Source organism: Lepidochelys olivacea (genome assembly GCF_965140295.1).
Source record: "Lepidochelys olivacea isolate rLepOli2 genome assembly, chromosome: 12".
Taxonomy (NCBI): domain Eukaryota; kingdom Metazoa; phylum Chordata; order Testudines; family Cheloniidae; genus Lepidochelys; species Lepidochelys olivacea.
In genome coordinates, this window is record NC_140422.1 from 725,521 (window position 1) to 747,589 (window position 22,069).

At 58.2% G+C, this 22,069-nt stretch overlaps 2 protein-coding genes across 2 annotated transcripts in view; one reads left to right on the top strand and one right to left on the bottom strand.

The window, feature by feature from the left end:
* Positions 1 to 5,364, top strand: part of BCAR1 (BCAR1 scaffold protein, Cas family member) — a 39,736-nt gene extending 34,372 nt beyond the window's left edge. Inside the window, exons 5-7 of the mRNA XM_084644531.1 lie at positions 200 to 1,315; positions 2,853 to 2,942; positions 3,984 to 5,364. Of these exons, the coding sequence (XP_084500657.1) occupies positions 200 to 1,315; positions 2,853 to 2,942; positions 3,984 to 4,499 (1,722 nt within the window). The 3' untranslated portion in view covers positions 4,500 to 5,364. The remainder of the gene's footprint in view (positions 1 to 199; positions 1,316 to 2,852; positions 2,943 to 3,983) is intronic.
* Positions 5,365 to 9,734: 4,370 nt separating this feature from the next.
* On the bottom strand, positions 9,735 to 21,502 carry LOC311529071 (chymotrypsinogen A-like). The gene is made up of 7 exons (XM_084644745.1): positions 19,357 to 21,502; positions 15,047 to 15,150; positions 14,409 to 14,494; positions 13,148 to 13,226; positions 12,260 to 12,440; positions 10,882 to 11,015; positions 9,735 to 10,241 (listed from the first exon to the last, which is right to left on the bottom strand). The coding sequence occupies exons 1-7, from the start codon at positions 19,514 to 19,516 to the stop codon at positions 10,080 to 10,082; spliced, it is 906 nt and encodes a 301-aa protein (XP_084500871.1). The 5' UTR covers positions 19,517 to 21,502; the 3' UTR covers positions 9,735 to 10,079.
* Positions 21,503 to 22,069: the final 567 nt, after the last annotated feature.

A 22,069-nucleotide genomic window follows, 5' to 3' on the forward strand; every position in this document is an offset into this window, starting at 1 on the left:
GGGCAGGGCCAGGCAATGTATGCAGAACAGGGCGTGGGAACGACCGGATTTTACATGCAGGAAGGGGCACAGGCAAGGCTGGGCGCGGGCAGTAGGAAGGGACACTCACAGCGGGAAGGGGCGCGGGCAGGGCTGGGCGCAGGCTGTAGGAAGGGGCGCAGGCAGGGCCTGGCGCTCACAGCTGCTGTCCCCCATGCAGGTGTATGACATCCCCCCATCCGTGAGCAAGGACGTCCCGGACGGCCCATCCCGAGAGGAGACCTACGACGTGCCCCCCGCCTTTGCCAAGCCAAAGGCGCTGGACCTACCTCCGCCGGCCCTGCCCGAGGACGTGTACGACGTGCCTCCAGTGGCAGGGAAGGGCGCCCCCGAGGCCCCCTTCCCGCAGGAGATCTACGACGTACCGCCCGGCCTGCGGAAGCCGGTGGGGCCTGCGCAGGACGTGTACGATGTGCCCCGGGAGCTGCACGCTAGCAGCCTGGATGCCGAGGGCGAGTACATCTACGACGTGCCACCACAGGTGGACCGGGAGGCCAGGGCGGGCGATACCAAACGCCTCTCGGCCTCCAGCACAGGGAGCACCCGCAGCAATGTCTCCAGCTCCTCGCTGGACGTGGGGCCGGGCAAGGAGGCGCCCAAGGAGCTGGGCCTGGACCTGGACGTGGCCATGGAGCTATTGACCCGGCTCCAGCACCACATCAGCGGTTCCGTCTCCTACCTCATGTCCTTCATCAGCACCGGCTGGCGTAGCCCAGAGCAGCTGGAGCTCCATGCACCCAGCCTCCGGGCAGCAGCCGAGGGCATCAAGGGGGCACTGCGGGACCTGCTGGAGTTTGCCCGCGGGGCCGTGGGCAATGCGGCCCAGGCCTCCGACCGTGCCCTGCACGCCAAGCTCAGCAAGCAGCTGCAGAAGATGGAGGACGTGTACCAGGCCCTGCTGCGGCACAGCCAGGCGCTGGATGGCTGTGGCTGGGCCCCCAGTGCCCTAGTGTCCAGCAAGCCAGGCGGCACCGATGACCTGGACCGCCTGGTGATGTACTCGCGGGGCATCCCTGATGACACCAAGCAGCTGGCATCCTTCCTTCATGGCAACGCCTCCCTGCTCTTCAGACGGGGTAAGCTGCCGGCGGACAGCCCAGACGCCAGCCTGCTCCTCGCCAGCCACCCCCCGCTGGCGCCCGTCGACAAGGCCAGCAGCATCCAGTCGCGGCCCCTGCCCTCCCCGCCCAAGTTCCTGGCGCAGGACTCACCCGACGGGCCATACGAGAACAGCGAGAGCGGCTGGATGGAGGACTATGACTACGTGCACCTGCAGGTGGGCAGCAGGGGGGCACCCCAGAGCAGAGTGTGGGGCTGGGCTTGCTCTGGAGGGAGGCCCATCTCACTGGGGGCACCCCAGTCCCCCCTGACTGAGACAGTCCTCCCCCATTGCTCCTCCCCCTCCCACGAGGCCTCTCTTTCTCCTGCCTCTCTCTCCAGCACTGCTGCCTCTGCCCCGGGCACAGAGCTGGTGCCCCTGGGCGGGGTGTCTTGAAATGTACCTGGGCCTCACCCACTCGGAGCCCCTGTGCCCAGCCCCGGCGGGGGAGCCGTGGGTCCAGCTGGGACTGACTCCTGGGAAGGCCGTGGGAGCAGGGACTGGTGCCTGCTGCTTGCCACCACCCAGCACCGTTGCTTCCTTCCCTGGCAAACTGGCCTGGCCAGGGGGTTCCTATGTCCCAAGCCGGGTAAGGGGGTCGCAGGGTGATCCTGGGCTGGGCAGGTTCCTTAAGGCCCAGATGCTGGGCACCGTGGCGAAAATAGGGTTCCTTGCCCCTTTGACAGTCCATAGGCCCATGCTTGTTGGGCTCTCTCCCCCTATTTGGGGGGCTGAAGGGGGCCTTCAGTCTGCTGGGTCCTTGAGGATCCCTCTCCATGTGCCCCGTAACTGCCTCCCAGGTGCCCACACGCTGGCTACACTTCCTCCACAGCAGCTGCTCCCGGGGGGCCGTGTGGACGCAGCCCCTGCCTGGGGCTAGCCAAGCCGCTCCTAGCACCAGTTACGGGGGCGGGGGGGGGGGGTGAGCCTCCATCCCTCCCTCCCTTCCGGCTGGCCGGGTCCTCCAGCCCAAGTCCTGTTGGGCATCTCCCCTTGGTAGGCCACAGGGCTGGGCACCCAGCCAGCCAGTGTGGTTTGACGAGCTTGGCGTGTGCCATCTGGGACCCATGGGTCTCAGCCAGCCTGGGTGGGAGTTTGGCCAGCCACCCTTCTCCAGCTGTGAGCCTGCAGCGCCACTGCATGGCCTCCTGCAGGACTGCACCCGGGCTGCAGCACTAAAGCCAGCTGTGTGTGTAGCGGGAGGGCTGGGCATGCTGGTCCCACCTGCCCCATGCCCTGCTCTGAGGGGTGGGGCACTGCATGCTGGAGCTGCAGAGGGGCAGCTGCCTCTCGAGTTCCTCACGGGGTGGCTGCAATCCGCCCCCTCGCGGGAGCCCTCATTACCCACCTGGGGCTCATGGCAGGCAGGCTGGGCTCCCAGTCCCCTTGTCACCACGGCGTCCAGGGCATAGGCAGCCCCCCAGGGCTGGTAGCTGGAGAGCCAGACCCTGCCCGTTCTGGAGGAGAGGGGCATGGGGAGGGGCTAGGGACCAGGACATAGAGCGGTCACCCAGGGTGAGGGCTCCCCAGGCGGGAGAGGGTGACTGTGCCAGGCAGCCGCATTCATCGCGTGCTCCGTACCAGAGAGAGGGCATCCTGGATCTCTGCCCTGGTGTGGGACGGGCTCCCTCCAGGGGAACCCCGCAGTGTGCCGTGATGAAGGGACCCTCCCCACTCATGGCCATTACTCACCCCCTGGCCTCCCTTCTTCCAGGGCAAGGAGGAGTTTGAGAAAACCCAGAAGGAGCTGCTGGAAAAAGGCAACATCATGCGGCAGGGCAAGGGGCAGCTGGAGCAGCAGCAGGTACCAGGGCCCAGCCCTCTCGGGGGGGCTCCCACCCCCTTGGCCCCCTGGCAGGAGCCTGGGGGGCACAGGCAGGGGCTTGGCTAGCAATGGGAAGCGCTCTCCGCTGTAGATGGCTCTCCCCGAGCAGGGCCCAGCTCTTTGCCCAGGCCCCTCCTGACCCGACATTGACGGCGCAGCCCCCGTGTCAGGCAGATCCACGCACTCGTGTGTGCCCCAGCTCGTCCTGTCTCCTGAAGGAGACCCTCTGTCTTTGGGGGGAATTCTCCTGAAGGCAAAAGGGGCCTGAGGCTGCCCTGTTCCCAATCCTAGGGGCTGGGTAATACAAATAATAAACAATAACGGGATCCAGCCCCTGGGGAACTCTGGGCCGAAGGATGCTATCAAGCCAAGTCCAGACTCCAGCGCACACAGCAGTTCCCTACTCCGCCCCTTTGACTCGCTGGGGGCAGTGCGGACATTCAGGAGGTAGGTTTAGCCATTCTGCAATTGGAATTAATGCTGTGGACAACGTGTGAGGCAGGTCAGACTCCGGCTCCCTCCCCCATGGCCAGGCCTGCCCTGCCGGGCCCACAGGGGCAGGCTCCGTTCCCTCCCCCGTGGCCAGGTCGGCCCTGCAGGGCCCATGGGGACAGACTCTGGCTTCCTCCCCCGTGGCTGCGCTTTGATCTGAGCCTCGCTGCTCCCCTTTCCCTGGGTGCCTAGGACTGGGGCTCTGAACACGCTTGCAGCGGGGTGTCTGTCCATGCCACAGTCGGTGAGTAGCGCCAAGCCTGGGCGTGCCAACCCCCTGCTGTCAGCCAGGATGGACTTGGGGCCTTTGACACTAAGACAGAGATTTTCAAGAACGATGGGGGTTGGCTCCTAATCCCCTTGGGCAGCGTTGACAGTGCCAGGCTGCAGCGCAGGTGCGTGGCAGTGACTCCTCTGGCTGTGTCAGTAGCTGTTGTGGGAGCCAGCCACTGGGGGAGGGGCCCTTTGTCGCACCCAGCCAGGCCTGGCCGCACCCTGCCCCTAACGTGCTGTCTGTCTCCCCTGTAGTTGAAGCAGTTTGAGCGGCTGGAGCAGGAGGTCACGCGCCCCATCGACAGCGACCTCTCCAGCTGGACACCGCCGCAGCACTATGCCCAGGTGCAGGGCAGCAGTGCCCTGTGCCCCTCCGACCGCCAGTTGCTCCTCTTCTACCTGGAGCAGTGCGAGGCCAACCTCACCACACTCACCAACGCCGTGGATGCCTTCTTCACCGCCGTGGGCACCAACCAGCCGCCCAAGATCTTCGTGGCCCACAGCAAGTTCGTCATCCTCAGCGCCCACAAGCTGGTGTTCATCGGCGACACCCTGTCGCGCCAGGCCCGGGCACAGGACGTGCGCCACAAGGTCACCCACTATAGCAACCTACTGTGCAACATGCTCAAGGAGATTGTGGTGACCACCAAGGCCGCTGCCCTCCACTACCCGTCCCCCTCTGCCGCCAAGGACATGGTGGAGCGGGTCAAAGACCTGGCCAACAGCACGCAGCAGTTCAGGATGGTGCTGGGGCAGCTGGCGGCCATGTGACAGCCTCACCGGTACACACCACACTGGGAACTCCTCGGAGGGATCAGTCTACTATTAATGACTGCCTCTGTGGATGCGCAGCGGAGCACGAGAGGCGTGTAAATGGGCTTGTAAATATTTAAAGAGACTCCCACGGGGGGGACAAAGGGGGGACACACAAAACAAGCGACGACGCTGGGCTCCTGTTCGCTCCTCCCCTTTTCCCCAAAGAGCAAGATAGTTTTTAGGCTGCGCCAGCGATTCATTAAGGGTGCTTCGAGGTGAAAGGCTGGAGAGCCAGGACAGAGGCTGTACCCTCGGAAAGAAGAGGGGGCCCCCGCAACGAAGCCACGGAGGCAAAGCATCATTGTCCGTGATGGATTCGGGGCACGTTGGACCAATGGGCGATATTTAAAAAAAGAACGAGAACTTGAATGGGAGCAATGCGATGAGAGCGGGCACAAGCAACCGAAGGGAAGTCCAGTAGCGTCAGCCAACCGTTAGGGGCAAGTGTGATTTCCATTGACGTTGGGGCCTGATCTAATTATCGAGATCTCTCTCTGCTAATTGACAGACATTTAATTGTGCAGAACGAATCAATCCAATGGTATCTGGGTGGAGATGAAAAGGAAACTGGTCAAACTGTAAGCCGGAGGAGTGTCTGTGTGTCCATGCTGGGCCCGACAGACGGCCCCTGGGGGTGACAGGATGGACGCAGGGAGGTGCGCCTCACCGTGGCATATCACAGCTGGGGTTTGCTAAGATCGGCTGTAGCAGAAATGCTAAACGAAATTGGTGCCTTGAAATGTGCGGGTTCTCTCCTGGCCTGTTGGGATACTCGTTGCCATGGAGCCTGCTGGCATGGCAGCATAAAGGTTTGCCTAGAGCCCCTCTGCCTTGGTTGTGTTCGGGGGGCTGGTGTGTGAGCGTTGCCTGGACTGCGGAGGAGATGGGATCCCACATTCTCACGGCAGATGGAGACGGGCGAACACCTCTTTTTCCCCTGGGAGCTCCTAAGGCGCAGGCTGGAGTCAGGAAGCCCCCCAAGTGCCTGTCTGACGAGGCCATGATCTCAGTGCCCTCTGTGGTCCCTCGGTGCTCACCAGCTAAGCAGTGTGGGGCTGGGTCACTATGAACGGGAGCCCCACTGGCGGTGGTGGGTGCCTGGGGGTTGCCCATCTCGTGGAGTCCGTACCAAGCCCATCCCCCAGCCCTGGTGCCAACGGGTGCTGTGCTGCTGTGTCAGCTCTCGTGAGATGCAACACAGAGGCTCTGGCTAAGGGGCCACTGGAGCTCCTGTTGCACTCCGCAAGAGATGCGTGCATTCCACTCGCCTCTAGGATTAGCCCCCGGGGGTGTGGCATTCCTGTGTGCTGATAAACAGCTGCCAGTTTCCACCCCAGAGGTGGCTGCATGTTGCTAGCAAGGAAGCAGATTGCTGCATAGAGCTTGCCAAGGGTTTTGTGATCCTATGAGGGTGAAAGACACTGTGTAAATGTCGGGTGTTGTTATTCTTCTCCGTCCCTAACTCCTGTGGCCACAGCACTTGACTAGAACATCTCATTGAGGTTTGCCCAGCTCCCAGCACTCTCCTCAGCTGGGTTCTTTCCTGCCCAGGGTTAATCAGGATGTAGGCCCTGATCCCCTTAGCCCATGCAGAGTTGCTCTGGCCTGCAAGGGGCACTCTGTGGGCACAGGATTGGCATATGCTGCTGCTGCCTGACGGGAACTGAGTGCAGCCTGCTTGTTCATGGCTCTCAGCTGAGGGAAATGGGGGTGAGCAGGAAACTCAGCGGAAAAGACCAGGGCACCCTGGGTAAAGATTTGGGGGTCATGGTGCATAATCTGCTGAAATGAGCTCTGCATGCAGCGCTGTGGCCAGAAGGGCTCCTGCCATCCTGGGGTGCAGAAGTGGGGGAATCTCGAGTCGGAGCAGAGAGGTTCTTTGATCTCTGCATGTGGCCCTGGTGCAGCCGTTGCTGGAATCCTGTGTCCAGTTGTGGTGTGCACAGTTCAAGAAGGATGTTGATAAATTGGAGAGGGTCAGAGAAGAGCCATGAGAATGATTAAAGGATCAGAAAACCTTGAGAGTGATAGACCCTAGGACCTCAGTCTGCTTATCTTAACAAAGAGAAGGTTCAGGGGTGACTTGACAGAGTCTGTAAGTAGCCGCGTGAGGAACAAATACTTAACAATGGGCTCTTCGATCTCGCAGAGAAAGGTCTCACACAAGCCAATGGCTGGAAGTTGACATTAGACAAACTGAGACTGGAAATAAGGTGTCAGTTTTTAACGATGAGAATAATTAACCACTGGAACAATTTACCAGAGGTCCGGGGGGGGTTCTCCATCACCAACCATTTTTAAATGGAGATTTGCGGCTTTTCTAAGAGATCTGCTCTAGGAGCACTAGCTGGACAGGGCTCTGGCTTGGGCTGTGCAGGGGGTCAGACTAGATGATCACACTGGTCCCTTCTGCCCTTGGTTCTAGGGATCATAGAATCATAGAATATCAGGGTTGGAAGAGACCTCAGGAGGTCATCTAGTCCAACCCCCTGCTCACAGCAGGACCAATGCCCAATTAAATCATCCCAGCCAGGGCTTTGTCAAGCCTGACCTTAAAAACTTCTAAGGAAGGAGACTCTACCACCTCCCTAGGTAACGCATTCCAGCGTTTCACCACCCTCCTAGTGAAAAAGTTTTTCCTAATATCCAACCTAAACCTCCCCCACTGCAACTTGAGACCATTACTCCTTGTCCTGTCCTCTTCTACCACTGAGAATAGTCTAGAGCCATGCTCTCTGGAACCACCTCTCAGGTAGTTGAAAGCAGCTATCAAATCCCCCCTCATTCTTCTCTTCTGCAGACTAAACAATCCCAGCTCCCTCAGCCTCTCCTCATAAGTCACGTGTTCCAGTCCCCTAATAATTTTTGTTGCCCTTCGCTGGACTCTCTCCAATTTATCCACATCCTTCTTGTAGTGTGGGGCCCAAAACTGGACACAGTACTCTAGATGAGGCCTCACCAATGTCGAATAGAGGGGAACGATCACGTCCCTCGATCTGCTCGCTATGCCCCTACTTACATATCCCAAAATGCCATTGGCCTTCTTGGCAACAAGGGCACACTGCTGACTCATATCCAGCTTCTCGTCCACTGTCACCCCTAGGTCCTTTTCCGCAGAACTGCTGCCTAGCCATTCGGTCCCTAGTCTGTAGCAGTGCATGGGATTCTTCCGTCCTAAGTGCAGGACCCTGCACTTATCCTTATTGAACCTCATCAGATTTCTTTTGGCCCAATCCTCCAATTTGTCTAGGTCCCCTCTGTATCCTATCCCTGCCCTCCAGTGTATCTACCACTCCTCCCAGTTTAGTGTCATCCGCAAATTTGCTGAGAGTGCAATCCACACCATCCTCCAGATCATTTATGAAGATATTGAACAAAACCGGCCCCAAGACCGACCCCTGGGGCACTCCACTTGACACCGGCTGCCAACTAGACATGGAGCCATTGATCACTACCCGTTGAGCCCGACAATCTAGCCAGCTTTCTACCCACCTTATAGTGCATTCATCCAGCCCATACTTCTTTAACTTGCAGACAAGAATACTGTGGGAGACCCTGTCAAAAGTTTTGCTAAAGTCAAGAAACAATACATCCACTGCTTTCCCTTCATCCACAGAACCAGTAATCTCATCATAAAAGGCGATTAGATTAGTCAGGCATGACCTTCCCTTGGTGAATCCATGCTGACTGTTCCTGATCACTTTCCTCTCATGTAAGTGCTTCAGGATTGATTCCTTGAGGACCTGCTCCGTGATTTTTCTGATGAAGTCCGAGCCCCGTGAGGGCAGTCAGGGGCATTTTACTAATGACGTCCATGGCCCCAGGATTTCGCCCCCCACAGGGAGCAATGTGTGAAACTACCTCAAGCGGCCATTTTTGTGGGGTCATTTTCAATCAACCAAGCAGCCTAGTGTATTCCACACGCGGCTGGGACACAGGAGAGCTGGGCTTCATTCCTGCCTCTGACCCCAGCCTGCAGGATGATTGTGAGCAATTCACTCCCCCTGTCTCTGCCTCAGTGTCCCCAGCTGTAAAATGAGGAGGATGTAGGGTGCTGAGAGCTCCGGTGCCGGTAAGCGCTGTGGAAGAACTGGCCTCTTTCCTAAAGTGACACAGACAATTCAGGGGGTTTTGTAGGGCTACCGTTGTCATGTTGCACAATGGAGCCTTGATCCTGACCAGGTCTCTGGCCGCTAACCCTATGCAAAGCCTTAATACTAACAATCTTTGGGGCTAGTCAGCCCTACTCCCTTCCCCAGTAGCTTGGCCGGCCCCGCTCAGTTTGTGTATGGTGCAAACACCAAGGAGGCAGCAGAGTCGATCGTCTGTGTTGGCCCACCAGGGTCTCACGGGGGGGGGGGGAGCGGGGGCAAGGTCAGAGCTGTTTGCAACATCCCCCCCCCAAAAAAATTCTATGAAAATGAAACAAACTTTTTGGGGTCTGGGAGTGAGTGGTGGGGTTGGGTCACTGGGAAGAGCGGGTGGGCTCAGCAAACCAGAGGTGGAGAAGGGGCTGTGGAGAGGGTAGAGGCGGTGACTCCAGGGGTAACCAGAAGCTGGATTGGGTATACATGGTGCAGCACTGGGGAAGGGAGGAAACAAGCAGCCAGCCAAGGACTTGCGTTTCTAGAGGGCTGTCCAACCCCGAGCACCGGCCGCTAGTCACCTGGATCGTTCATCCAGCACTGAATTGCAGCCACCTTAGGCATGGAGCGTGGCGGCTGGGTAACAGCAGATGGGAACACTAAGCACTGGGGCAGGCAAGGAGGGCGGAGCACTGTTTTCTACAGAGGGCTCTGGGCTGCTTGCAGAGCTGGGCGAGCCACACAGCTTCCACTATGCTAGCGCCCGGAGAGCTAGGGGAACCCCTCCAAGCAGCTGGGCGAGCTGGGTCTGAGCGCCACAATCCCGAGCCCGTAAGCTGCCACCCCCTTGCACAAGCTGTGGGGGCTGCCTTCTGGTGTGCAGACCCAGTCCTGTCTAGGCCACCTGCTGGCGCAGCTCTGAGTTCAGCCCCCACATGGGGCTGTGGCTGGAGCCATCCTGGCCCCCACCCTAGCTCTGGGAGCCCTTCAGTCATGGATTTAGTTGGATTGTTGGTGTCGGTCCTGCCATGAGCAGGGGGTTGGACGAGATGACCTCCTGAGGTCCCTTCCAACCCTGATATTCTGTGATTGTATGGATCATCTTCCCCGGCTCCACACCAGTGGCCACAGCCTGGCTGACCACCTTGCCTTGGGTACAAAGCTCAGTTGGGGGAGCTGGTGTGGGCCCTGCCTATGCACGGTGGGTGTCAGCAACCCCTGCTGGGTCAGCTGGCACGCGGTGCCCAGGCTGTGCCAAGTCTGGTGGCCACAGTGGGCTGGTGCCCCGAAGATGGCAGGAACCCAAAGAGGCGCTATGCTGCAGAAAGGTTTTATTGGAAGGCCACAGGGCTGGCTTTGACCCAGGTGGGACGACGTCACCCGTGGGGAGAGAAGGGTGGAGAGCTGCAGCCGCCGATCTGGGGCCTAGGTGCTGAGACCCCAAGCAGGCTCAGTTGCTGGCCATGATGCTGTCGGCCCATGCACGGAGCAGGCTTACGCGGGCGTAGACGCCTGGCATGGTGGTGGCACAGCGGCTGCTGCCCCAGGACACGATGCCCACTAGATGCCAGACTCCATTCTCCTGGCAGACAAGGGGGCCGCCGGAGTCACCCTGCAAAGCAGATGGAGAGGCAGGTTCAGCCACCAGGGCTGTAGAGAGCTGGGCACCACGCCCTCCAGGGCCAGCCCCCTGCCCAGGCACCCTGCCGGGTATCCTCCCGAAGAGGGGCCCCTGCTAGCCTGGATCTCACCCTCCTGTGCCATGCTGGAGAGACCAGCCCAGGAGGACTGACAGGCGCCCTCCCCTGCCTATAGCAGAATGCCCGCCCTCGCTGCCAGAGGGACAAGGGCCCTGTCCCTGGATTGGCACATTCTCCCTGGCCTGGTACCCCCAGGACATGGGGGACCACAGCCAAGTGCACACACTCCCCAGCTTCCCACCCCTCTGCAGCTGGCGTCTGGGCCACAGGCCCCCTCCTAGCCAAGCAGCAATGGCTGGGCCAGTCAGTGCCCTGGGCAATGCCTCTATGGGCCCGTGAAACAGGCATGAGGGTCTCGCACCCCACCAGGGATCACTACGCTCTCCCCCCGGCCTGGGGAGCAGAAGACCATGGCAGGGCTCAAGCCAGGTAGCCGTGTGTGGCAAGGCCACTGGGCTAGTAGAGGCGCAGAGTGGCCAGCAGAGGGCATGAGCTCACGCAGGGGGCGGAAGAAGGCTGGCCAGCGGGGCAGCCCCAGCCCTGGGGCCGTACCATGCAGGAGGAGGAGCCTGCTGCTCCAGCACAGATCATGGAGTCCAGGATGTTACCGTTCCAGTACTTTTTACACTCCTCATTGGTCAGCAGGGGCAGCGCCGTCTGCTGCAGTTTGCTTGGGGTGCTTAAGGCTGGAAAGGGAGCGGAGAGAGGGCAGGGTCAGGGCTGCGCCCCAAGGAGCCGCCACACACATTCCACATGACATGGTGCACGGCTTGTGTGGCTGGCATGTGCCACACGTGGGAGCTGGGTGCACTGCTGAACACACCCTATGGAATGAGTGAACTGCACAGGAGCCTCCCACGACCAGCCCGTCCTGCTACCGAGGCACGGCCCTCTGGCTCCCCAGTGGGGCTGGGCATCCCATGCTCCCTGCTGAAAGCTGGGGCAGGCAGCCCAAAAGCAGGCACAGGATTTCCAGGTCCCAGTCATTGCAGAACCTGGAGATGCCCAAGGGCCCTGGCCCAGGTGGAGGAAAAGGCCCTTTCACCAACAATCCCCCACTTGCCCTGGCTCGCATTCCCCTGTGTGCGCACGGTGAGCTGGCCAGGTGTGCCCAAGCAGCATCCCAGCACAGCCTGGCAGCACTGGGCTCACAGGGGTTGGCCTGCCAGCTGGCCAGACAGTGCTTTGCCTGCTCTTTGGGGCTCTGGTCCATGTCCTAGGACCCCTCCCCCAGGGTTAGCTCCAGCCCTGCTCTGCCAATGCCCCATGCACGGCTGCCTCAAGCTCTGACCTGTGGCTCCCCCAGGCCAGGCCATGAGCCCAGCATTTGGGCCGATGCCCACGGGTGGCTCTAAGTGAGCACCAGGCACATTGGGTCTCAACCAGATGCATCGCTAGAAAAGGGCCACAGCCCGGGGCCTTACCGCCTGCATAGAAGGGGCTCAGTCCAGCCCAGACTGGTGACAGGAACAGAGCTGAACTATTTCTCATGCCTCCCGCCGAGCTCCAAGGAGTGCTCTGCACACAGCAGGGGGGCAACATACCCCGATGCCAATGAGGGTGTGAACCCCGGGGGGCCGACAGCTCAGTGCTGCCGTGACAGGGGACATGGTTGTGGGAAAACTCACATCCCACTCCACCCATGGGTGGGAAATCCGTCGCTCCCCACGCTGAATGTGCTTTGCAAACACCAGTGTGCACAGCATCGCAGCAAGGTACGTCAGCATTACTGTCCCCCACCCACAGGTGGGGAAACTGAGGCATAGGGTGGGTAACTAACCACCCTTGATCTCGCGATTCCCAGTCCTGGGCCCTACCCCGCAACATGTGTGAGTGACCCAGCTCCAGGGGCTGTTCCAGCCAAACTGGCCATTGAAGTCATCCCCAAGGCCATGCAGGCTCCTCTCACCGCAGTGCCAGGAGGACGTACCATTGTAGCGGGTCTTGCCCCAGCCAGTGGTGACGCAGCGCTGGCCACTCTGGTACTGCTCCCCGGCGGCTGCCAGGCACACTGGGGCCACAGTGCTGCCAAGCTTCACGGCCGTGGCCAGCTTGATGAGCGCGATGTCATTGTTGGTGGTGTAGGAGTTATACTGCGGGTGGGTGAAAACCTGTGGCAGAGACATGGGCCCATGGGGACAGGTCCCTGCAGCTACCCCTCCTCCATGGTGGGGGTACTCACGTGGGCCCCCTTGCCATGTTGCCTGGCCCGGTACATTCAGTGAGCACTGAGACCAGCCGGCACCACCAGGCCTGGGGCAGCCTCTGCGTCAGCTCCTTAGAGCCAGCAGGCAGCATGTGGAGGGAACCTCCCACCGCTCCCAGTGCCCGAGGCACCCAGAGTGGGCTGCTGGGAGCTGCAGTCTCAGGAGGGCTCCAGGTCCCCTGGGCGCAGGCTGCGTCAGCACACACTTCCTGTATGGCTGGAGCAGGGCAGCAGATCCCTCGGGGGCCAGGCTGTGCCCAGCAGAGAGCAGGGGAGACAGAGCTGTGGCCGGCAGAATTGGCTGGCTGTGGAGGGGACCCCCCACTGCACCCCTGCAGGGGAAGTTGCCCCAGCTGGGCTCCCTCAGCTGGTTGTTCTGCTGGCACAATGCCCCCAGGCCTGGAGCAGATATGCTCACACAGGAGTTCCCAGCTGTGCCCCATCTCACCCCTGGAGAGCTCAGCCCACAGAGCGGGGCTGCACAGAGGCAGCGAGCAGACAGCAACCCTGGGCGCTCATGGCACCCCGCCACAGGGTTGTGCCCAGAGACTCAGTGTCTGTGCCTGGCTCCCCCTCCTGCCGTGGGTCAGCACTGGGCGAGCGCTCACCCACCTGCTGGATGGCCAGTTTCTGCACTTTCTCTTGGGAGGAGCTGCGGTCGTGTTCCCCGAGCACCACCACGTTGGATTTCCTGGGGCCGGAAGAGAGGGCAGTTAGTGTCCAGGGAGAGCTGAGATCACCCCCAGCGAAGGGCGATGTGTGGGGCACTGTGGGACGGGGAACTAGCAGCCATTGGGCCCATGAGCTGCAGCTGGTGCATTTGGCCATGCAGCGGGGGTTCCTGCCTGCCTGTGGCTAGAGGGTGAGGAGCCCCGGTGGGCCAACCTCTATTCCACCTTAGTCCCGAGGTGTGCCAGGGATATCAGTTGGCGGCTCCTTCACGGGGCCGTAAGCTCGGGCGTATACTTGGCGTTCACCCCAATCCCGGACACCTGCCTCTTTTGCGGTGTGAGGGAAACCCTGGCGCACATCTATCTGGAGTGCGCCAGGTTGCAGCCCCTATTCTGGCTCCTCACGAATATTTTGTTAAGGTTTTGGTTGCACTTTTCCCCTCACCTCCTGGTCAACCTCCTCCTGGCTAAAGTGGCCATCTATAAAACCAGGGTGAGGAGGTTGGCCGATAGAGTCTCCTGCGACTGCGGGACCTATTTCCGATCCTCTGTCTGTTCACACCTCCGGGCAGAGTTCCTCTGGGCGGCATCCATTGACTCCCTTGATGCCTTTGAGGAGCGGTGGGCACTGTCCGGGGTTCTCTGCTTGGTGTCCCCGTCCGGTTCCCTTCGTTTGACCCTTTGACTGCACTCCCGTCTCTGTTGTTCATTAGTTGTCCCCCGTAATTATTTGGTTTCCCAGGTCCTGTGGATCTCCCCCTTAGGCTGAGGGGGGATCCTTTAGCAGTGGGCGAGCTTCGCCCGCCCACTTCCTGGATCCCAATAAGGCTAGCGCCCAGGTGCACCCGGAGCTGTTCACCAGTGCAGAGGCAGCCTTCCCCTGTGCACAGCGGGGCAGCGACCTGGCTGGACCAGGCACGGTTTTCCCCTTGGCGTAGTTGATGGGGTAGCCCATGCAGCCTGGCATGTTGGGGGCAGCCCAGCATCACAGGGTGGGGGGCTGAAACAACCATCTGGGTGCTAGGTGTGATCTCGAAGGGCAAGGGGAGGTGACATCTCCACAGCTGGGACTGGAGCCTGGCCCTGGGCTAGCAGCAGCCTGCTGCCCCACCGCCCCCTTCAGGCGACACCAGACAGGCCACTAAGCCATATCCCTGATCTGTCCCCCCCCGCAGCCCATCCCCAGGGTGGTCCCCACTCACGTCACTCTGCAGTGTGCAGCTGTCACCACCCAACGCTCGCTGACCAGGGAGCCGCCACAGAAGTGCCAGCTGTTCGTCTTCGACTGCTGCAATTGCCAACCGGGGGAGACTGTAAGGCCCTAGAGATGCCTGTCCCAAGGTATCACCAGCAAGGGCCAAATCACACTGAAAACAATTGCAGTGCCCAGCTCAGGCATGGCCCTGGGCAGCTAGGAGGGCACCTTTCCTTGGCCTCAGCCACGAGCTCCCTACAGCCTCCCAGGGACTGAACCTGGCACTTCTGCTTCTATTAGCAGGAGCCACTACTGCCAGCGCTACATGGGCATGTGCTTGCCCTGGGCAGCCACAGGCTCACAACCCCCCTGGAGCGCCCCATTAGGTGGGCGTGGGACAGCCCAAGAGCCACCCTTCCCACGAGCCCATCCCCTGTGTCTGGGCTGCAGGAGTCCGGCCTCTGAGAGCTGAAATGGGGAAGATGGGCTTGTGAAATGGGGGCGGGGCTTGGCGATGGGGCAGATCCATGGGGGCAGAGCCAAGCGAGGAAAGCGTTTGGGTCACTGCTGGGGAGAGGGGGGAGGGGCATAAAGGGAGTCGCCAGGGTCCCGGCACCGATAGGGAGACTTCCCCACCCTCCTTACTTGCAGGGAGACCTGCCAGGGCCAGGATCCGGGAACCGCCTCCTCGCCATTCACAATGCGAGCGTAGCCACTGATGATGGGCTGGATTTCCTGCACACCACAGCCTGGAAGGGAAAGTGGGTCAGCCTGGGTCTCCACCCGCTTCCCACTGGCACCCTGAGGCTGCAGCACCAGCTAACCAGAGACAGCTCCAGCCCGTCTCCCTCCCGCAGCCTGGCGAGAGCATGGGCAGTGACTGGCAAAATGACTGCCAGAGCCAGGCCCAAAAGGGGACATCCGTTACATGGAGGAGTCTGAGCCTGGGGAACTTTCTGATTCACAATGAAAACCCAGAGACCCTGTCTGGGAGTCATGGCCCTGGGGCAGCCTGCCTGGCACCCTGCAGCGTCACCGACCCCCGTGGCACCCGGGCATTTAGTTTATATACACACAGCGATGGGGTCTAATTTAGCTGGTCCACTCATGGAGGAGATCTTGGAGTCACGGTGGAGAGTTCTCTGAAAACAGTCACTCACTGTGCAGCGGCCGCCAAAAAAGCGAATGGAATGTCGGGAATCATTAAGAAAGGGAGAGATCATGAGACAGAAAATACCCCGTTGCCTCTGTATAAAGCCGTGGGGCACCCACACCTTGGATACTGCGCACAGTTCCGGTCGCCCCATCTCAAAAGAAATATAGTAGAGGTGGAAGAGGTGCAGAGAAGGGCAACAAAAATGGTGTGGGGTCTGGAACAGCTTCCGTATGAGGCAAGGTTAAAACGTCTGGGCCTTTCCAGCTTGGGAAACCAGATGGCTGGGACGGGGGGAGATGCGAGAGGTCTATAAAATCATGACTGGGGAGAAGAAAGTGAACAGGGAAGGGTTATTTACCCCTTCACTTCACACACGAACCAGGGGTCACACAGTGAAATTAAGAGGCAGCAGGTTTAAAACAATGAAAGGAAGTATTTCTTCACACAACACACAGTCAACCTGAGGAACTCCTTGCCAGGGGATGCTGTGAAGGCCAAAACTATAACAGGGTCCCAAAAAGAACTAGATGAGTTCATGGAGGACAGGTCCATCGATGGCTATTAGCCTGGATAGGCAGGGATGCAACCCCATGCTCTGCTGGCTAGAAGCTGGGGGCGGGCCAACAGGGCGTGGATCATTTGATAATTGCCCAGTCCTGTTCATTCCATCCCAATGAGTCGAAAGAATAGTAAATATGGCAGGCGACCAGCTTGGCTTAATGGTGAAATCCTAGCGGATCTTAAACATAAAAAAGAAGCTTACAAGAAGTGGAAGGTTGGACATATAACCAGGGAAGAGTATAAAAATATTGCTCGGGCATGTAGGAATGTTATCAGGAGGGCCAAATCGCACCTGGAGCTGCAGCTAGCCAGAGATGTCAAGAGTAACAAGAAGGGTTTCTTCAGGTATGTTGGCAACAAGAAGAAAGCCAAGGAAAGTGTGGGCCCCTTACTGAATGAGGGAGGCAACCTAGTGACAGAGGATGTGGAAAAAGCTAATGTACTCAATGCTTTTTTTGCCTCTGTTTTCACTAACAAGGTCAGCTCCCAGACTGCTGCGCTGGGCATCACAAAATGGGGAAGAGATGGCCAGCCCTCTGTGGAGATAGAGGTGGTTAGGGACTATTTAGAAAAGCTGGACGTGCACAAGTCCATGGGGCCGGACGAGTTGCATCCGAGAGAGCTGAAGGAATTGGCGGCTGTGATTGCAGAGCCATTGGCCATTATCTTTGAAAACTCGTGGCGAACAGGGGAAGTCCCGGATGACTGGAAAAAGGCTAATGTAGTGCCAATCTTTAAAAAAGGGAAGAAGGAGGATCCTGGGAACTACAGGCCAGTCAGCCTCACTTCAGTCCCTGGAAAAATCATGGAGCAGGTCCTCAAAGAATCAATCCTGAAGCACTTGCATGAGAGGAAAGTGATCAGGAACAGCCAGCATGGATTCACCAAGGGAAGGTCATGCCTGACTAATCTAATCGCCTTTTATGATGAGATTACTGGTTCTGTGGATGAAGGGAAAGCAGTGGATGTATTGTTTCTTGACTTTAGCAAAGCTTTTGACACGGTCTCCCAGAGTATTCTTGTCAGCAAGTTAAGGAAGTATGGGCTGGATGAATGCACTACAAGGTGGGTAGAAAGCTGGCTAGATTGTCGGGCTCAACGGGTAGTGATCAATGGCTCCATGTCTAGTTGGCAGCCGGTGTCAAGTGAAGTGCCCCAAGGGTCGGTCCTGGGGCCGGTTTTGTTCAATATCTTCATAAATGATCTGGAGGATGGTGTGGATTGCACTCTCAGCAAATTTGCGGCTGATACTAAACTGGGAGGAGTGGTAGATATGCTGGAGGGGAGGGATAGGATACAGAAGGACCTAGACAAATTGGAGGATTGGGCCAAAAGAAATCTGATGAGGTTCAATAAGGATAAGTGCAGGGTCCTGCACTTAGGACGGAAGAACCCAATGCACAGCTACAGACTAGGGACCGAATGGCTAGGCAGCAGTTCTGCGGAAAAGGACCTAGGGGTGACAGTGGACGAGAAGCTGGATATGAGTCAGCAGTGTGCCCTTGTTGCCAAGAAGGCCAATGGCATTTTGGGATGTATAAGTAGGGGCATAGCAAGCAGATCGAGGGACATGATCGTTCCCCTCTATTCGACATTGGTGAGGCCTCATCTGGAGTACTGTGTCCAGTTTTGGGCCCCACACTTCAAGAAGGATGTGGATAAATTGGAGAGAGTCCAGCGAAGGGCAACAAAAATTATTAGGGGACTGGAACAGATGACTTATGAGGAGAGGCTGAGGGAGCTGGGATTGTTTAGCCTGCAGAAGAGAAGAATGAGGGGGGATTTGATAGCTGCTTTCAACTACCTGAAAGGGGGTTCCAAAGAGGATGGCTCTAGACTGTTCTCAATGGTAGCAGATGACAGAACGAGGAGTAATGGTCTCAAGTTGCAGTGGGGGAGGTTTAGATTGGATATTAGGAAAAACTTTTTCACTAAGAGGGTGGTGAAACACTGGAATGCGTTACCTAGGGAGGTGGTAGAATCTCCTTCCTTAGAAGTTTTTAAGGTCAGGCTTGACAAAGCCCTGGCTGGGATGATTTAACTGGGAATTGGTCCTGCTTTGAGCAGGGGGTTGGACTAGATGACCTTCTGGGGTCCCTTCCAACCCTGATATTCTATGATTCTATGATTCCCTGTAAAGTGCCTGGCCCGGCCACTGTCGGAAGACAGGATACTGGGCTAGCTGGACATAAGAACGGCCGTCTGACTTAGTATGGCCATTCTTATGTGGCAAATCTCACCCGATCAGAATGGCAGCATTCCCCGACCCTACCAGGCTCAGGTGTCAGTGACGACACGGGGGCCAAGGCCAGGGAGGGTGAGAGCTGCTGGTCAATGCCCTAGGCCGGACGGGTGCAGCTAGGCACATAAAGGCCGTTTACAGCAAGAACCTTGTATTTATATCCTGCTTTGCACGCCTGAAAGCAGCTGAGCCACTTTCCCACCAGGCAGAGGCCAAACCTAGGCTATTCCAGCTGCCCAGCGTGAGCTTCAGAGAGTTACTGCACACAACTGCAGGCAGGCGGTGAGAGCGGCAACCTTATCTACAGCACTCATTGCCGCTGTTACAGCTGGCACTGCACATCGCTTGTCCTGCTGCTGAAATGCAGCCAGCTCTGGTGTGGAATGTAGCAGTTGCTTAACAGCCCACAGCAACACCCCCCTCACACACACAACATTTTAGAGACAGCACTGAAGACTACTGTCTCTCTTAATCACACAGAGGGGCACTGAAGGAGGCACAAAGTAACTAGACAAACAAACCTGGTCTGGCAACTGGTACAGCATTTTGGCTGCTGGCAAGTGCAATAGCGGCACCCTGAGAGCCCCTCATGTGCAGATTCAGGACTCAAGGGCTCTTACTCAAATGAGATCAAAGTCCTTTACAAAGAAGATCAAGATCATGGTTGCTCTGTGGTTGCCCCATTTTACAGAGGGGAAACTGAGGCACAGAGCAGGGAAGTGATATGTCCAAAGTCACCCAGCAACACAGTGGAGAATAGAACACAGATCTCCTTGGTCCTAATCCAGTGCCCTGTCCACCAGGCCACACTGCCTCCCAGCTGATGCAGCTAAAGGGGATTCCTGGACACAGCCAACCCCTGGGTGTCTCTCTAGCTCCCAGCCTGACCCCCACAATCTGCACTGCTGTGTCCTCACACAGGGTCTCCAGAACCCAGATGAGGCTGTCACCTAATGGATTATGCAGCCCAAGCAGAGAAGGGCCCGCCTGGCTTACCGTGAGCCGCGCCGAGGAGTGCCAGGCAGGAGAGCAGCCACAGAGCAGCCATGCTAGCGACAAGGCTGAGGCATGTGGATGGGGCAGACAAAGCTGCAGGTCTTTTATCTCCAGCACCAGTGGTGGTTGGAGTAGGGCCAACGAGGGGGTTAGCGGCCATGGGAACACCTGCTGCAGGGCAAACACGCCGCCCCACCACCACCTCTGTGATACCGCGATTGATTACTGTATTGGCAGGAGTTGGGAGCACGTTTTTTGTGAGGCGGATGTATTTTTAGAAGCAGGGCAACTTGTTTGCTTTCCAGGCTGGCTCCTGTGGCAAATGGAGGGGTTAGTCGCAGTCAGGGAGGGTGATGGACCTGGCCCATTTCCAGGAGGAAAATGGGCTTTTCCTCTGCATTGGTATGAGACACTCTGCATGTGCCCTGCTGGCAGCTCAGTGCAAAAGGGGAACCAGAGCCAGGGGTTAGTACATCCTCCCCACATTCTGCTCCCCCGCTGCCATTCCATCGAGCATCACGATCAGCCGCTTCTGGGGCCCAGGCAGGGCCCGGACTCATCTGGGTGAGCAGGGCTCTCACTGCAGGAAGCTAGACACCCCAACCTGCGCCTGGAGAGAAGGGGGGTCGGGCCAAGGAACCCTCTTGCATTCTGTTTACAGAACTGCCGCTCTAGTGGGCTGCATTGCACAGGGGTGCCAGTGGGCAGTGTACCCCCCCAACACCCTCTGACAGGGGCAGGCCTGGGCCAGCCTCAGGGACCTTTTGGGGAGCTCTGCCCAGCCTTCATAGCGCCCAGGAGGGGAAATGGTGCCAGTTGGTATCACAGCCCCGGCCAGCAAGGTCAGTTCTGCGGGTCTAGGCCAGGATGCCGATGCCCCAGGACTGTGGCTCAGGCCCGTCCCTGATGAGGGGCATTTGGAGGAGGGGAGCTCTCCTTCTTTCCACGCCAAAGGTCGCCATCTCCAGCAACACCCTTCCATAGCTGGTGGCACCTCTGTCACCCCAGGCCCTCCCTGCTCCCTGTCCCTGGGTCACCAGTTTACCAGGGCTGACCCCACTGCTCTCGGAAGCAGCTGCCTTTCCCAGCCTTATCGAGTGTGCAGTGCACACCTGCGGTCCACAGGCAGCAGGGATGAGATACCGCTCCTGGCCTTCACACCAACACCTGCCTCCCTGCACGGTGCTTCTCATGCCCAGCGGGCTTCTCAGCGGGCCTGACGCAACAGCTCCCTGCCAGCGGGACGGAGCCGGCAGCCCTCAGGCCCAGCCTGGAAAAGAGGGGCTATCCAGACATGCTCCCTCCCAGCCTTCGATGGGGCAGCATGGCCAAGCAGCCATGGGCACCGCCCAGACTTCGCAGACTCGGGCTCTGTCCCTGCTCAGCCACACACCTGCTGCATGGCCCAGGGCAGTCCCTTCCCTTTGCTGGGTCTCCCATTTCCCTCCCACCCTTCGCTTTGTCTAGTGAGACCCTTAACGCTTTCAGCTCTCAGTGCGTCTGGCCTGCACTCAGCACAATGGGGCCTCACCTTGATCCGGGCAAGATTCTACTGTAGGCTAAACTGACTATGCTAGCAGGTACCAGACCACGCCACTTACACACTCTGTTCCTGGCTCATCCACACCCTGCATGCAGGCCCCTAGGCTGGGGGCATGCGGGAGGAGTCATTTTACCAAAGGCTGCAGGGGGTTTTCCTATCCTGAAATAGCTGGGTGATCTCAGAGGGTGACGCTATGGCAGCTTTCTGGGACAGAGACTGGTTTTTTTTCTGTGTCTGTACAGAACCTAGCACAACGGGGCCATGGGCTGGGCTCCTAGGTGCTACCGTAATACAGGTAATTAATGTACAGCACATAGCGTGATGGGGTCCTGGGCCATGGCTGGGCTCCTAGGAAATACACCTAATAAATAATGTACAGCACCCAGCACAGCGGGTGCCTGGCTCATGGCTCAGCTCCTAGGCGCTACCGTAATACAGGTAATAAATAATATTAGCAATAATAAATGGTCCATCCTAAAGTATTTTCCCTTCTTGCAAACTATCCCGCTGCAAAGGACAGATAGGAAGACTAGTAAAATGCCATGGAGCTCTTGTTGCCCTTGTTGCCAAGAAGGTCAATGGCATTTTGGGATGTATACGTAGGGGCATTGCCAGCAGATCAAGGGACGTGATCATTCCCCTCTATTCGACATTGGTGAGGCCTCATCTGGAGTACTGTGTCCAGTTTTGGGCCCCACACTACAAGAAGGATGTGGATAAATTGGAGAGAGTCCAGCAAAGGGCAACAAAAATGATTAGGGGACTGGAACACATGATTTATGAGGAGAGGCTGAGGGAGCTGGGGATGTTTAGTCTACGGAAGAGAAGAGTGAGGGGGGATTTGATAGCTGCTTTCAACTACCTGAAAGGGGGTTCCAAAGAGGATGGATCTAGACTGTTCTCAATGGTAGCTGATGACAGAACAAGGAGTAATGGTCTCAAGTTGCAGTGGGGGAGGTTTAGATTGGATATTCGGAAAAACTTTTTCACTAGGAGGGTAGTGAAACACTGGAATGCGTTACCTAGGGAGGTGGTGGAATCTCCTTCCTTAGAAGTTTTTAAGGTCAGGCTTGACAAAGCCCTGGCTGGGATGATTTAGTTGGGGATTGGTCCTGCTTTGAGCAGGGGGTTGGACTAGATGACCTCCTGAGGTCCCTTCCAACCCTGATA

Excerpts from the sequence above, each read along its gene's own strand:
- LOC311529071 (XM_084644745.1), bottom strand. The coding sequence starts at position 19,516 with ATGGCCGCTAACCCCCTCGTTGGCCCTACTCCAACCACCACTGGTGCT. Across the intron at positions 15,151-19,356 it reads ACTCCTCGGCGCGGCTCACG|GCTGTGGTGTGCAGGAAATC; the intron begins GTAAGCCAGGCG and ends TTTCCCTTCCAG. Across the intron at positions 14,495-15,046 it reads CCTGGCAGGTCTCCCTGCAA|CAGTCGAAGACGAACAGCTG; the intron begins GTAAGGAGGGTG and ends TGGCAATTGCAG.